This window comes from Myxine glutinosa, chromosome 10 (assembly GCF_964187855.1).
Source record: "Myxine glutinosa chromosome 10, kmMyxGlut1.1, whole genome shotgun sequence".
NCBI classification, from domain to species: domain Eukaryota; kingdom Metazoa; phylum Chordata; class Myxini; order Myxiniformes; family Myxinidae; genus Myxine; species Myxine glutinosa.
Window position 1 is genome coordinate 94046487 of NC_136270.1, and position 16996 is coordinate 94063482.

The following is a 16996-nucleotide window of genomic DNA, read 5'->3' on the forward strand; positions in this document are numbered from 1 at the left end:
CATTTGGTTCATTATCCACTCTGGTGCTTTCCCTTTCCACATTCACTTCTCGGTATTGAAAACAAATTCGGTCTCCCAGAAACGGTTGGGTTATTTAGACTTTGGCAAAGCATCACGAAGATTGTTGTAATTTAAGGTAAAGTCATATATACCTGAACACAGTTGAAACGAGGGAAACACACCAACAGAAAGTTAAAGGAACACAACAGAGGGACATTTGAAGGAAAAACGACCGAGGGGAAGAAACTTCTACATGAAAGCATCTGAGGTCATAAAAATGGACGATTTACACCTGTAACATGAATGAACTCAGGAGTGCAACACTTTATCTCTCCTTTCTTCAAACTCCAACACTGAAGTAGAAACAATTTCACAGTTATTTGTTTTTCATTAATTTTACAGATATTGGTTCTTCATTGTTGTTTTTTCGTATGTAGCCTGTAGCTGCTGGTTGCATCATTTTTTCTTGTTTTTGGTCGCACCGTTGTGCCTCCGATGCAGTGCCCCTGTTACCATAAAGTTGTGACTCATTTTGACGACCTCGGAAAGATCACGGGCTGATTCAACCCGCTTTGTTTTATTTCAACGGGACGACAGGGGCTCAAATTCAAGACCCAAAGATCCAAAGACATCAACCTCAACCTTGAAGCCAACACCAGGCTGGTTCTTCATTAATTTTAGTTATTAATTTTACAGAAAGTAATTTTACAGAGTTGTTGGTTCTTCATTACGGTATTTCCTTGAAACTGTTTCTATAATTGTTCATTTCTACCTGTGTAGATTGGTGTTTCTCCTTTTTTTCCGGTGTTTCTTCTTCTCTTTTTCCAGAAGCTCTTGAAATTTGTCGATTTTATGTTTTATTGATCCGGGACGTTTGAAACATCAAATCTGTTCAATATCCATAAATGCTTTATCCATTTGAGTTTTAATGTTTGAGACTAGTAAAACGTCGACATTTCCACAATCAGCACCTGGTAAGGTTCCAACAATCCAACATTTTAAACAAGTTTCAACAATCCGACTCAGTCTGTTTTGAATCATGATATTGTCAATATAGATTTTCTTTTGACCCTTTGTTGAAGTCTAAATAACAAATCTGTATTTCTACTGCTATATATTTGAATCCCACAATTATTCCCACCATGTGGGATTGGCCAGGGAACGCTTTTGTTTTGTTTTGGTCCATTCTTTCACAAATGGGATGGTCAGACTTGACATTTGACTGAGGGTGATAGGACGTTGTAATTTGTTCAGGTGTTATCGATAACTCACCAACTCTTCGTGAAAGACACGATGACATCTTCCACCTCCATCAATGACCAGTGCTGGTGAATTTCTCCTCCGACATTAAAGCTGTGTGTTCATACCTCTTGGGCATCTTGGCTTTCCTCGTAACCCTCCCAAATAGATCACAAAATTACCTTTGTATCCACCATAGGATATCCCTTTGTGAAATATAAAAACCTTTGTGAAATATAAAAACACAACCACACCCTCTCTCCCTCATGCAGTGATTTATTATTTTGTTCGACATTTAATTTTTCTGGTACTGCATGCACCAAAAATACCACTTGAGTGACAAATTTGTTTCAAATGAGATGCGATATTAAATGATTTCGAGCCCAAGAAAATATCTTTCAGAAGAAGCATTTTATCGGTGTATGCACAGATTGTATCCACATTGATGGTGCAGCACAGACCTAACTGGATGGTTATAAATATGAATGTGTATAACAAATCTGCTTTGGAGGATAAAGTAATTTGTGTGCCAATTAACAGCATCATTTGGCTACTTTGTACAAACTCACACTTCATAACAAAAACCTTTTGAACAAAATGAGCAGGAAGATTATGAATTCGTTTTTTTCTGGAGACACAAAAGTGATTGTATTTATAAGTTGCGTTTCTTTCATCCGAGAGAAGTTTATCTGATTTTGTTCAGAAAGAATCAACCACAAACCAAAAAATTAAACTTAAAATGTCTTCCTTTGTTTTTTTAGTTAGAACATAAATTCATTTGCTATCTAAAGTTTTCAGACTAAATGTTTCAAAAGTTTTAATAAGAAACAAAGAAAAATTGTATTCCAATGGTGTTTTTTGTTTTGTACGAAATGAATATGTAGATTTTTATTCATCAGACAAACAATTAAGTTGCTTCAAAACAGATGATTATGAATCAGGATAATTATGCCAGGAGATGATTTTTATTCCAAAATATTCGCACATTTGTGAATCGCGTGAGGCTGTGGCGGATCTCTGCGGTTCGCAGTCCATAGATAATTGGATTGACGAGAGGCTGAACCAGATAGAACAAGGAATCACTCACGTGTTGTAAATATTGTGGGAAATAGTTTGTGGACGACATTCGCAAGGAAATCAAAGCAAAAACAATGGAGAAAATAAAGAGTGAAAGTACCAAGCAGTGAGTGACACATGTGTGCAGGGCTTTCCTGTTCCCCTTTGAAGATGGTCCAGAATGTAGGCATACATACAAGATGCGGGTGTATGTGAAAACGACCACGACGATGAGAGCGACAGTGGTGAGAGAAGTACATGCAATCCCATATAAACTGTTTATGGTGAAATCTTCACATGAAAGTTTAGCCACAGCCATGTGAATACAACCTACCTTGTGAATCTCTGGATATTTGCAAAATGTTCGTCCAATCAATAACACAACATAAATACCAATAAGCAGAGATGACCAGCAAACGGTGAGCAACATCACTTTGTGAGCTCTGCTGTTGGTGAGCAGGACATTGTAGCGAAGAGGATGACAAACTGCCAGGTAGCGGTCTATGGCCATGATGCTGAGTATGTAAGATTGCATTGCGGCAGTGAATGAAACAAAGAAGAGTTGAATAAAACAGGCAGGTTTTGTAATCATGTTATTTTCACTGATGCCGTACATCAGACGAGGCGTTATTGTTGTACAACCAACAATATCCATTGTCATTAAATGAGCGAGGAATATGTAGACCGGTTTGTGCAGCTTTTTTCGACAGAGAATGATCAATATGAGAATGAGGTTCAGTGTGATCGTGACGAGGTAGATGACGAAGAAAACACCAAAAGCCCATGGTCTGATGCTTGCTGGCTCGTGGAAGATGGGGGTGAGGAGGAACACGTTGGGTGGCAATGATTGATTTCCTTCAAACATGATGTCCTCCATCAATCCTGTACCTGGAGATAAAAGGGCAAATTACACCAATTAATACATCATGAAAATGTTCCACCTTACACTTCACCAAAATAAAAAAAACATTTAGATTTCTGGACCATGCATCTGTATCATTGGTTTCCTTTTTTCAATGAACTTTGTCTGAACATCACAATAATTAATTTTTATCACGATAAAATAATAATTTCAAAAGTAAATATTGACTCCAACATACGACATTTTGCTTACCTTGTTCGGTGTTCTTTAAGATCAAACTACTTGCAATTTAATCATTTATATAGATCGTGGAAGAGGGTTTAAAATACAATCACCACAATAAATAAATGTCACCAGAGAGCATCATTGTAAACATATTGATTCCCTTCAGGGACTTCAAATTTGTCGTCATCAGGGACATGAACAATATCCTCAGGTGCAGGGAAGGACATCAACTTTCCATCTTTTTGAAGTGTTAGCCAATTCTGAAACATAAATCTTTGGTTGAAGTTAAAATTGGAATACATATTTATTTCTGTACCAATATTTATGATTCTTTATTATACGTCAAAAGTTCAATGTATTCTTTCAAACATCTCTTTATAGGTATTACAGCAATCTCATCGATAAACGACTTGAACAGATTGTTAAGAATAGAAATGTGAAATGAAAATGTAAAAATATGTATAGATGGTAAAATACACAGAAGTCTATGAATGTTCTTGAGCACAATTTACTATCTTTTGACTGTTTCACGAACAGTTTGTTGCACTTGATGTTCTTGGGTTCTGTTTCTGGGTCAGAGCTTGTTCATTTGTTGGGTCTTCCCTCTTTCGTTGACACTTTTTAAAGCTAAGAATACCACTCCGGTTGGTTCTGTCTGTTTTTCTGTTATTGTTTCACACTCTGTTTTTATTTGTGTGTTGAATCCATTCCCCAGTCTCATCCATACATTTGTGGTGTGGATTGGATAATTCGACTTTGCTCCTCGATGTGCTTGTTGTTTACCTAACTGGATTGGAAACTGCCTTCCTGATGTTACGTGCTCCTCCCCAAACCCCGGTCACGGTGTACCTCCGAGCCCCGAGAGGAGTCACGGCAGAAAGATGTGTTATTCTGTGTGTCAAAGATCAATGGTGAAACCACACCAATTGTTACCAACACACAAGTATTGCATTAAAGTCACACAAGAATAACAACACAAAAGCAATAGTAATCAATTGTACAACCAATATATCATTGCTATGATGGTACCATCAGTTTCGCACAATATAACTCACTGTGCTCCAAGTGAGCGAAAATAACATTCCCAATGTCTCTTTCCCGGCTTCAAGCCAAAGTCGATCCACGCTCCGGTGATCGTCAGAACGATGTCGTATCGAGACCAGAATCCCATTCGTTTGACAGTCACACTGCCAAAGATGGGCAAAGGTATCCTCAAGAGGCGACGGGGAAATCACACCTTCAGGTATGGACGTTCAACAGCTCCCAATCGGCGAACCGCAAATTCCCACTCAAAATCAACGTTACACATGCAAACCAGGTTAATGTCTGGATGCAGTTAACTGGTTGAAGCGAGGTGAAAAGCCTGGAGCGATGCGAAAATGGGCGCGAGGCAAAATGGCCAATGGGCCCGTTCTCGAGGCGTAACAACTCTGTCGCAGGAATCCCTTTCCCAGGAAACCCAAAGTTCACTCGTGACCCCCGATCGCCAGCGTTTTCTCAAGACCTCAAAGCAGCTCGGCTTTCTTGTCCGACCTCTCTTGCTCCACCTTCTCTTCCTCTTCCTCTTCGTCCAGTTCCTGATCTGGTTTCCGATTTCTTTTAAAACATTTTTTTTTTTTTACCTTTTGTAAACAGTTATCTCCATCTCACTTAAACGATAACAACAATAGCACATGGAACCAAAAATGTATACAGTGGATGAGAACCACAACAACGGAAGTGACGAATCCATAACACTGATGGGAAGCAAAGAGTAGTCTGAATGGTAGTATGATACAGTATGTTACCTCAGGGAACAATTCCAAGACCGTTGTTATTCATAATCTGCATCAATGATTTCGATAGTGGGGTTCAGAGTCGACTTTCTGAATTTGCAGATTGGGAAGGCGTGGGATGTTTATCAGATTCAGGAAGATCTTGTTACCTCCATTGATTCGGCAAAATATTGGCAGATGCAATATAACATCAGGAAATGTAGGGTGCATAGGTTGGATAAGAATAAACAAGCATTCTGAGTATTGCACTGCAATACATGGCCCCTACCGGCAGTCTGTCGTCCGGAAAACTGTTGGGGAAATTTCCAAATTTCAAAGTGCCATAACTTTGTCAAAAATGATCGAAACGTCGTGAAGTTGGAACTTGATCTGTAACTTATCATGGGGAAACCATGCACCAAGTTTGAAATGATTAGCATTAAGAGTTTAGACAAAAAGTCCGGAAAACTGTTCTTTGCGTGACGGACGGACAGACCGACAGATTGACAGATTGACAGACGGAGGGACGGAGTGCAAACCTATAGGGTCCTCAGGGTGTACACCGGTAGGGGACTAATAAAATAGGGACAGCATAGTGGTGCAAAGTGCAGTCCCAGTGTGTGTGTTGATCGAAATGTTTTGGGAGTTATTTATTTTACACTTGGGCAAAGGCTCGTGGGTTGGCGTGGTTTACACTTGGGTTGACCTTTGGCCTATGTTGACCTTTTGGCCGATGTTGACATCCAAAATAGTTGGTGGTTGAATTCAGTTCGCTGATATGACAACAGTTTTCAAATTTCAAGTCAAACAGATGAAAATTGAGGATTTTATAAATTTCAAAAAAGTGGTTGCCCTTTGGCCTATGTTGACCTTTTTGGCCTATGTTGACCTTAAAATTAGTTGGTGCATGGTTTCAGTATGCTGATATGCAAATCCCATTCAGATTTCAAGTCAATCGGAAGAAAATGGACAATTTTAGAAATTTGGCCTATGTTGACCTTTTGGCCTATTTTGATCTCAACAATAGTTGGTGATTGAATTCAGTTGACGGATATGAAAATCCTATTCAAATTTAAAGTCAATCGGATGAAAATTGAGGATTATAGAAATCTGGCTTTTGTTGACCTTTTGGCCTATTTTGATCTCAATAATTGTTGGTGATTGAATTCAGTTGACGGATATGAAAATACTATTCAAATTTAAAGTCAATCGGATGAAAATTGAGGATTTTAGAAATTTGAAATGGTTGTTGACGTTTGGCCTTTGTTGACCTCAAAATTAGTTTGTTCTTGGGTTCAGTTGGTTGATATGCCAATCATATTCAGATTTCAAGTCAAATGGATGAAAATTGAGGATTTTCGAAATTTGAAAAAAGGGATTTGGCCTATGGTGACCTTTTTGCGAATGCTGATCTCAAAAATAGTTGGTGGTTGAATTCTGTTCGCTGATATGAAAATCCCATGCAAATTCCAAGTCAATCAAATGAAAATTGAGGATTTTAGAAATTTCAAATGGTTGTTGACCTTTGGCCTGTGTTGACCTTTTGGCCAAGTTGATCTCCGCAATAGTTGGTGGTTGAATTCAGTAAGCTGATATGAAAATCCGATTCAAATTTCAAGTCAATCGGATGAAAATTTAGGATTTTAGAAATTTGAAAAAAGTGGTTGACCTTTGGCCTATGTTGACCTTTTGGCCAATGCTGATCTCAAAAATAGTTGTTGGTTGAATTCAGTTTGCTGATATGTAAATGTCATTCAAATTTCAAGTGAATCGGATTAAAATAGTGGATTTTAGAAATTTTTGATTTTTGTTGAATTTTTGGCCAATGGTGATATCAAAAATACAGACTTGGCATTTAATATGGAATTTTTTTTTGTGGGGGTGAACTTACTTTTCAAGATGTCTTAGAACCAAAAGTTCATTGGAATTATGTTGAAATTATTCTAGATTTTGTTAATGTGACCTTTAAAAGAAACAAAAACCACATTTGACATTTCTAAACAAATAAATTGATCCTTGAAAGTGATGTAAACTGATATCGAACTCAATTCATGGACAGTGCTGTGTTAAACTTCTGTACGTTTTCCAGAAGTGTCTCTTTATTTTTCACATTAGCCAATTAATTTTTTTTACAAAAACAAAAGTTAAATTACGACTGGGATTACGGACAGTAAAATTACAGTTCAGTACTTTGTGTAACCCCCACGAGCATTCAGGAGAGCACGTACACGTTGAGGCATGCTGTTCACGAGATTTGCCAAGGTTTGGACAGGAATCGCTTGCCATGCTGTGACAATAGACTGCTGCAATTCACGCACAGAGGTGGGCTGCTGGTCCAAGTGGTCGATTTGACGCGTTAATTCTGCCCACAAGTTCTCTATCGGATTCATATCCGGGGACATGGCAGGCCACTCCATATGCTCTACACCGCGGTCAGCAAGAAAGTGTTGGATCATGCGAGCACGATGAGGCCGTGCATTGTCATCTTGGAAGACAAAGTTTCCTCGAAAGGCTGCACGAGCAAATGGAAGCAATGTTTCTTCCAGAATGGCCCTGTACTTGAACTGGTTCAGGTTTCCATTCAGAACAACCAGGTCAGTTTTGCCCCCTGCATGAAAAGCAGCCCAAACGGTCACCCCACCACCTCCAGCTTGGACTCTTGGCACTATACAATCTTTGTTGTAGGCTTCATGCACTTGTCTGCGCACTCGGACATGGCCATCTTGACGATAGACCAGAAATCTAGACTCGTCACTGAAGATCACGTGATTCCAGTGTCCTGGCTGCCATTGACGGTGCTCGCTGGCCCATTGCAATCGGCGCTGGCGGTGTTGTCTGGTCAGGCATGGCTTTCTCAGCGGACGCCTGGCATGATAGCCTGCGTGAACCAGTCGTTGGTTGACTAACCTTCTGGATTCAGGCACATTTGTCAGTTGCTGCCACTCAGCCCTAAGCCGATTAGCTGACTTGGTACGGCCATTGCGGACTAACCGGTGCAGCTGGCGATCATCCCTCCTTATGGTTCTGCGGGGACGTCCTGGCCTCGGTATTGGAGTAGGGACACCCCTCTGAGCATTTCGTTTCAGGATCTTTGACACCTGACCTTGAGTGATGCCATACTGCCGAGCAACAGCACGCTGTTTCATGCCGTAATTTCGTAAAGCCACCACTCCATGACAAACAGCATTGTCGAGTTGACGGACCATCTCCAGAGGAAGCGGCAATAACTTTTGGAGACGTGCAGCGGTTGTTTTCCACTAATACAGAACGCAACAACCCTTGTATACCCGACTGTGAAGCCAATCATCAAATGCACCTGTCCGTACATTTTGCCACGCCACCTGTGATATAATCCTGTTGTTCACTTCTTGCTGCGACAGACAATCAGTGACATGGTTCTTTTAACAAATAAATCACCAAAGTGTAAAAGAAACTCACCAGATTGATATACTGAGTTAAGAAAGTAAACTCAAGTCAAGAAAAAAAAAATATTCCATATTAAATGCCATGTCTGTAGTTGGTGGTTGAAATCAGTTTGCTGATATGTAAATCCCATTTAAATTTCAAGTGAATCAGATGAAAATTGAGGATTTTAAAAATTTTAAATTGTTTGTGACCTTTGGCCTATGATAACCTTTTGGCCGATGCTGATCTTACAAATAGTTGGTGGTTGAATTCATTCAGCTGATATGAAAATCCTATTCAGATTTCAAGTCAATCGGCTAATAATTGAGGATTTTATGAAATTCCAAAAAAGCAGTTGACCTTTGGCATATGTTGAATTTATGACCAATATTAATCTCAAAAATAGTTGGTGGATGAATTCAATTAACTAGTATGAAAAGCCTATTCAAATTTCAAGTCAATCGGATGTAACTTGAAGATTTTAGAAATTCAAAAAAAGTGGTTGACCTTTGGCCTATGTTGACCTTAACCCGACATAATAACCAAACCAACCCGCATTACCAAAACACCCACCATAACCAAACCACCCTGCATATTGTAACGAATTTGAGAAGTGTAACGGTTTTGAAAAGTGTAACAATTTTGGAGGAAGTGTAACGAATGTGAAAAGTATGGTTTTGTTGTGTGTAACACCCTCGTAATGTAAATAATGGTCGCAGCCGTCCTCCTAGTTAATTCCATGAAACTTACACACAGGCCACGATATATCTTTTTTAAATAGTTTATTTCCTTATTCCATGTAGGCTAAATATGTGTTTCCCACTAAATTGACTCTGCATTGTATCAAACGAAATAAGCGTAGGCCCCTTTCAAATTCCCCAAACATCTCCGCTCTCCAAAGTTCCTTTCAAAAGCGGTGCGAGTGGTGTTCAATCCCGCAAGCCGCCATTGCCCATGTGCTCATCTCGGAGAAGAGGGGGGTAGGAGCCGCCAACTCACAGGCGTGGCACGTCGTCATGATCAAAAGAGGATTCGGACAGCCCTAACAGCCAACCAGCACCGCGGTTAGCGACCCGGTAGGCATGCCCTCACAGCCGGCGGCTTGATTCCGCCCCGAGTAATAAAAGCGACTGGAAGGGACTGCTTCGGGGGATGACATGAGAGAGGACATGAGAGATGAGCTGTGAGCTGTGAGCTGTGAGATGAGAGACGCTCCAAACCAAAAAGGAGAGATACTTGGAGAGGAAACAAGCTTTGGAGAGACGCGCTGAGAGGAGGGAGACGGCTCCACCAGAAGGAGAGGAGCAGGTGTGACCGAGCCAGCGCGTGACATCCACAGCATCAGCAGCGTCGACGCGACCGAGGGTTTTCCCGCCAAAAACGCGAAGAATTGGAAGCTGCTACCTCCAGCCCTGCCGGTTGCAGGGACCAGACCCTGCCTCCCTCTCCAGCAACCCACCTCCGCCATTCCTGCCTGCAATTTCCCCCGTGTAAGTGTGAACGTCGTCTGTCCTAATCGTTGTCCTGGGGTTAAGTAAATTGAATAGTATAAGCTAACGATTCACTGTGTGACTGCCTCTTCCATCCATTGCTTGTAAATAATTTTGGTCGCTCCTTCTTTTTGCTTGTGTGTGGATAATAAATCTGTTCTTCCTCCGTACTCTGTCTTCTTCTCTTTTCCTTCTCTTTCGGTCGCTTTAGAGGTTTCCCGATTGAATATCTGTGGTGCGATCTGGTCAACGTTGGGGGAGTCGGGCCAATTGGGGATCCTGTAACGGTCGTGGTTGGACCATCCGCTCGGCCCATCATAACATCTAAACCGCGATCCGTAACAATTGGTGTCTGGGAGTGGGATTCGAGGCCCGAACCAAATTTTTAAAACGTGTAGAAAAAAAACATTTTTGGTCAAAATTACGAGCTGCCGAAATTTTGTTTTACAAAACCCGAATTTTGAGATCGCGCCATGGACAATCAAGGCGATCGGATGTCGGTGGGGGAGATAGACGGGTTAGGGGTAACCCAGGACTTAGGGGAAGAAAGGGAGGAGGAGAGCAATGAGGAGGCGGTTGAGGGGGTATCAGACGCACAAAATGGCGTCCTCGCGCATGAGGTTGCGGGCGCGCAAAATGGCGCCTCGCACATGGCTACGGCGGCCGCACCCGCTGCACAAGTGGGAGGGATGGCCCAAATGCAGGCCCTCATGGAGCAATTTACATGGAGTACAAATGCAGGCGTCCCTCAACCTGCAGAAGGACGATATGAGGGCTAATAGTGAGCAAATGAGGGCTGATAGTGAGCAATTGGGAGACCAAATTAGAGGTTTGAAAAGCAGTATGGGACAAATGGGGAACCGGATGGAGGCTCAGAATGAGCAATTGGGGGTAATGAGGGACGAAGCGAGGGGTACCGGTGAGGGGTTAGACAACGGGATAAAAGAGGTGAAAAATGGGTTAATGGGGTTAGAAAATAGGATGGAGGACAAATTGCGGGAAATAGGGGAACAATCTGCCAGGGAAATCAAACGAATGGGGAACCAGATAGAGGAGGTGCAAATCGGGTTAGAAAGTAAACTGGATGCTCAGAGGGATGAATTGGGACAGACGAGGGTGGCATCTACAAAAGAGATGGAGGAGATACGACGAGGTGTAAGTGAGGAGGTTTCGGGGCTACGCGAGGAGGTAAAGCGAGGTGAGAAGCGTATGGAGAAAGAGGTGAGGAATAATACGGCTAGGTTACAGGGGGGAATAGAGGGTCTGACGGAGGAGGTGGAACAGCTGACAGAGGGACAAACGGAGTTAGTGGAGCAGGTTCAAAAGAACACTGCAGTACTCGGAGGGTTAAAGGCAACACAAAAAGAAATTAAAAATGACTTGATAGCGACACAGAGGCAATGTCAGATGGTACGTGAGGAACTGACAATGAGGGTGGACGAGGTGACAGAAGTAATGGAGACAAAGGACCGGCAGGTGAGGATGCACATAGAGACGGTCACGGTAGCCTTAGAGGACGAACGTGAGGAGACGCACCGGGAAATAAAAGAGGTGAAGCAAAAATTAGAGGAAGTGGAAGAAGAGGTGAGTGAAATTAAGAAGGGACGGACAGAAACTAAGAGGGAGATAAAGGAGGAAGTAATGGAATATGTACAAGGTCGGTGCTCAACTCATGATGTGCTGCTCACTAACCAAATAAAGAGTTTGCAGGTGGAAAAAGAGGTGCGGAGACGAGGTGCCAAGGTGAGTGGCGAAATATTCGGCAATGTATATGATGTGAGGAAAGCTTCAGTCGGCTTGGGGATTGGTTTGGACCCGGGTGTTCGTGAGAGGCCGTTGGTGAAGTGTGCGACAGGTCTGGTGTGCGAAAAAAGAGGTGTGCGAGAATGTCCGACCATGGGGTGTGTGAGGAAAAAGTGCGCGCCGACCAGTGAGTGTGCTGTCGAGAGTGAGTCGGTAGTAGCGCGGGTGCGAGGGAGCACATGGAAGCGCGGTGTGGTGAGTGTTACGGAGGAAGTAACGAAAACGTGTGCGCAAGAGGATGCGCGAGAAAGGTGTGTAACGGACAGGTGCGCTGTCAAGAGTAAGGGGGAATGCACGCCTGTGGTGAGTGTTACAGAGGGTGTAACGGGAGAGTGTGTGCAAGAGTGTGCACGAGAAAGGTGTGTAACGGACAGGTGCATGGGGAAAGAGTGCGCTGTCGAGAGTAAGGGTGAGTGCGCGACCGAGAGTGGAGGTGAAAGTAGTGAGAGTGACACGGAGCGTGAGTTGGTTGTGACAGGTGAGCGAGGATGTACACCTGGAATGGAAGGATGCACACCTGGAATGGTAGAGCGTGTGTGGGAATGCACACTTGAGTTGGTCGTGAGGCACGTGGTTGGGTGTGCGAGTGAAAGCACACCTGTGATGGTCACAGAGGAGGTGACCGAGGAAGGGGCGCGAAGAGGTGTGTTGGTGAGGTGTGCGAGCGACGAATGTGTGCCAAGGTGTTCGGTGGTCAGGTGTGTGACCAAGTCGGTGAGCGGAATGAGTGTACCGAGGTGTGTAAGGAAAGGTACGAGGAGCATGGGAACGGCTGGAGGTATGAGCAAGAAAGGGGTAGCGTATGCGTGTAACCATGAAGGTGAGGCATCGACGGTAACCGGGTTAGCGGTTAGAGCGACTTTTAGCCGAATCGGGCCCTCGGTGCGTGCCGGGCTTCGCGTGCCGCGAGAACCAGCGGGGATCCGAGCCACGGCGGGTTCGAAAGGACCGCCGTACGCGATCCACGCTGGGCCTTGCCTGGAACGGCCGCGTCCGTGCTCAACTAGGCGGAGCGGGCAGCTCGATAGGAAGGGTCGTCATGGCGACCACTTTTTGTTGAGACGTGCCGGCAGGTCGAGATCGGGACATTGGATGGCTCCACGCCGAGGTGGTGCGTGGGATCTCGGCCCGGGTAAGCTCCCGTCCCTGCACCGAGTGCCGGACGCATCCAGCTGCCGGCACCAAAGAATCCGCGTTCATTGCTCGGCTGTACGAAGCCGGGCTGTAGACGTGAATTGGCGCACCGAGAGGAGCTAATAAGTAGACGGGTGATGAGGATAGTGTTTTGGCCCCGAAATTAGAAAAAAGCAAAATTTGATGATGGTAGAGTGATTGGCAAATTTTTGATTTGAATTTGGACGAACAAAATTTATAGTGAGAGACCCCCGATGTGGTGGGATGGCAAATCCACCATCCCTCACGAAAAGGGGGGCAAAGGAGCACTAGCTTATGGGGTTTATGGCAGTGAAAACTAGCCCGGGTGGGTTAGGATATTGTGTGTAGGGCCCTAGAAGATGACATTAGGTAACGTTAAGGTTAGTTAGTGACAAGGATACCTGTAGTGGGGACGCAGGTAGATTAGCGTGGATGATAATGACGTGGGAGCGCAATAGTTTAAAGGGACGACTGGGAAGCGCAAGTTTCAGAGGGGAGTAGTTAGAAGAGATGATGCCGTGTGTTTGAGGATTGAACAGGTGTGATTGCACAGGTGTGCAACTGAACAGGTGTGTGGAGCAGTGTATGAGTGAGTGATGGTGATGTGTGTTGTGTTGACCAAATGGTCCAGGAAGAAAGGAGGGTGCAGGTGGCACCAGGTGTGAGGGCACAGGTGTGCAACAACAGGTATGGAGAATGGTAGTGTGGAATAAATGGAGTATTGGAATGGATGGTCGTGGAGTGAGTATGGTGGAAACAATGGAGTGGAGTGGATGGTGCGAAGGTGTGAATGGGGGAAGAGTGGACCCCCATCATGGATACCCGGGGCGGGTAGTGTAAGTGTTAGGTAGAGGGTACAGGTAAATTGTGGTTGGATATTGGCATCTGTGGTGCAGGTGAAAGAATGGTCTTTGGATGGGTGCATTAGTGTTGTGGAAATGGCTGGGCGTGTAGCCTGTTAGTGTGTGTAGTTGGTTGGGCACTCCACCACTGTGAGGATGTCGGCCAGGTGAGGCCGCAGGTGGGCTCTGGGAGCCGGTAGTAGTAGTTGTTGGTTGGGGCCCGAGGATCCGGAGGACGGACCCGGGTAGCCCAGCGCCAGAGGGCACCGAGTGGGGTGACAGAGCCAGGAGGGGCTTTCCCCAGTTAGTTAGGTTAGGGTGAGGAGCTAGGTAAGCTCGGGTGGCAACTGCAGTGGTGGAGGTGTGCAGGTGGGTAGACCTGCTGGGAGAGCTACACGTCACAGCCCAGAAATTGTGCAAGGGCACCGGGAGATGAATCGGGGGAGTGAGACCCCAAATTGAGAAGCACCACAGTTTGGTCAATGGGAATTGGTTTTTAGAACCCATAGTGTAAGTGGCCAATGGATTGGCAGGGAAAGACCCCGGGTAGTGTAAAGAGTGTTAAGGTCATTTAGAGGATAGTTAGGATTGGAGTCTCCTCGCACCATCTGCATCCACTCACCTGAGATGAGGTAACTCCACACCATGCCATGTTTTATTATTTTTCATTAATGCAAATGTTTTGGATTGTGAGACGCATCATGACGTGGGTGTGACATTGTGATTGATGTTCCATCTCTTCCTCCTTATGAGGATTGATGATGAATTGGGTGATGGCAAATTTTGAAGTAGAGGGATTGGAGACGAATTTGGTGTAGAAGGGAAAGATGGGGAAGACAAGACGTAGTGACGAATTTGTAAAGGTGTAAATTCTTGTAAATATGGGGTAAGGGCAAGGGTAGTGTAGGTGACAGGGGGGGTGACGTACGGTAGGGACGAGTTTTTCTCACTTCGCTCTCCGTATGCACTTCACCCTGCATTGCCTTTATTGACGTGTACCCTTGTGACCTTACCCTCGCTCATTTGTCTTCCCCCCTTTTGTCTCCCACTTGAGGACCTGTGCGCCATGGGTGCCGAGGGGAGCGTGCGTGAGGTGGCCATTGTGCGCACGAGATTCCCAGAACCAGCATGCATTGCGTTGATGTACCACTTTATGGACCGCTGTTCTGCGGCCAAGTACCACTTGATGGACCCCAGGTTCTGGGGCAGGGCACCTCTGTTGGAGACCGGCCATAGTGGCCAGGGAATCTTGCTTGCGGACCTCGGTAAGGTGGCACCTATGCCAAACAGGTGGACCACCCTTAGTTGGCCCCTGAGGCCCTAAATAAAAATGAACACAAGTTGTGCTTTTTATTATTTCCAAGTAGGCCGCATGAAGCCAGAAGACGTCGGGAAGAACATCGGCCCAGCAGAGAAAGAGAAGACCACCACCAGTTGTTTTGTTGTGTTTATTATGAACCGTGGTGACTGTGCACCGAGTGGTGCTTTTGGTGCTTTGTGGTGCTTTTGGTGCTTTGTGGTGCTTTTGGGTGCTTTGGTGGTATTGGTACTGGTGCATCGATGCAATGCGTGCTGTCTCCTCCCTCCCAACAGGAATTTCTTTTTCTTGTTCCCTAAAAAGAAAAAAAAACACAGGTCCTGGGTTGCGTTGTAAATAAGAAATAACGTTACTGTAAATAATGCTCCCCACCGTAAATGTATAGTTTGAGAACAATTCCGTAATTCGGTTAGCTGTGGGCTTGAGTCTGTTAGACAGGGTGCAATGCAATAGGGGGACATACTTATTTGTGTTTTAAGATTGTCACACTCAGGGTCAGGTTAATTGTAGAGGAAATTACACCTACGTGTCACACTAAGGTAAAGTTTTGTAGGCCCGAGGACGGGCCTGAAGAAAGGAGGGTGCAGTGTAACGAATTTGAGAAGTGTAACGGTTTTGAAAAGTGTAACAATTTTGGAGGAAGTGTAACGAATGTGAAAAGTATGGTTTTGTTGTGTGTAACACCCTCGTAATGTAAATAATGGTCGCAGCCGTCCTCCTAGTTAATTCCATGAAACTTACACACAGGCCACGATATATCTTTTTTAAATAGTTTATTTCCTTATTCCATGTAGGCTAAATATGTGTTTCCCACTAAATTGACTCTGCATTGTATCAAACGAAATAAGCGTAGGCCCCTTTCAAATTCCCCAAACATCTCCGCTCTCCAAAGTTCCTTTCAAAAGCGGTGCAAGTGGTGTTCAATCCCGCAAGCCGCCATTGCCCATGTGCTCATCTCGGAGAAGAGGGGGGTAGGAGCCGCCAACTCACAGGCGTGGCACGTCGTCATGATCAAAAGAGGAATCGGACAGCCCTAACAGCCAACCAGCACCGCGGTTAGCGACCCGGTAGGCGTGCCCTCGCAGCCGGTGGCTTGATTCCGCCCCGAGTAATAAAAGCGACTGGAAGGGACTGCTTCGGGGGATGACATGAGAGAGGACATGAGAGATGAGCTGTGAGCTGTGAGCTGTGAGCTGTGAGATGAGAGACGCTCCAAACCAAAAAGGAGAGATACTTGGAGAGGAAACAAGCTTTGGAGAGACGCGCTGAGAGGAGGGAGACGGCTCCACCAGAAGGAGAGGAGCAGGTGTGACCGAGCCAGCGCGTGACGTCCACAGCATCAGCAGCGTCGACGCGACCGAGGGTTTTCCCGCCAAAAACACGAAGAATTGGAAGCTGCTACCTCCAGCCCTGCCGGTTGCAGGGACCTGACCCTGCCTCCCTCTCCAGCAACCCACCTCCGCCATTCCTGCCTGCAATTTCCCCCGTGTAAGTGTGAACGTCGTCTGTCCTAATCGTTGTCCTGGGGTTAAGTAAATTGAATAGTATAAGCTAACGATTCACTGTGTGACTGCTTCTTCCATCCATTGTTTGTAAATAATTTTGGTCGCTCCTTCTTTTTGCTTGTGTGTGTATAATACATCTGTTCTTCCTCCGTACTCTGTCTTCTTCTCTTTTCCTTCTCTTTCGGTCGCTTTAGAGGTTTCCCGATTGAATATCTGTGGTGCGATCTGGTCAACGTTGGGGGAGTCGGGCCAATTGGGGATCCTGTAACGGTCGCGGTTGGACCATCCGCTCGGCCCATCATAACATCTAAACCGCGATCCGTAACAATATTAATAAAACCA

At 44.8% G+C, this 16996-nt stretch overlaps 1 protein-coding gene across 1 annotated transcript; it reads right to left on the bottom strand.

Moving 5' to 3' along the window:
* Nucleotides 1-2185: 2185 nt before the first annotated feature.
* On the bottom strand, nucleotides 2186-3684 carry LOC144893958 (olfactory receptor 52E8-like). Its single transcript, XM_078785212.1, has 3 exons — nucleotides 3512-3684; nucleotides 3410-3435; nucleotides 2186-3183 (listed from the first exon to the last, which is right to left on the bottom strand). The coding sequence occupies exons 1-3, from the start codon at nucleotides 3682-3684 to the stop codon at nucleotides 2186-2188; spliced, it is 1197 nt and encodes a 398-aa protein (XP_078641338.1).
* Between the last annotated feature and the right edge of the window lie 13312 nt (nucleotides 3685-16996).

Bases quoted from the DNA above. Each gene is read 5' to 3' on its own strand.
- LOC144893958 (XM_078785212.1), bottom strand. From the start codon at position 3,684: ATGTATTCCAATTTTAACTTCAACCAAAGATTTATGTTTCAGAATTGG. The intron at 3,436-3,511 runs GTGACATTTATT...AATTGCAAGTAG, and splicing joins GTTTACAATGATGCTCTCTG to TTTGATCTTAAAGAACACCG. The intron at 3,184-3,409 runs GTAAGCAAAATG...TTTTATCTCCAG, and splicing joins CTTAAAGAACACCGAACAAG to GTACAGGATTGATGGAGGAC.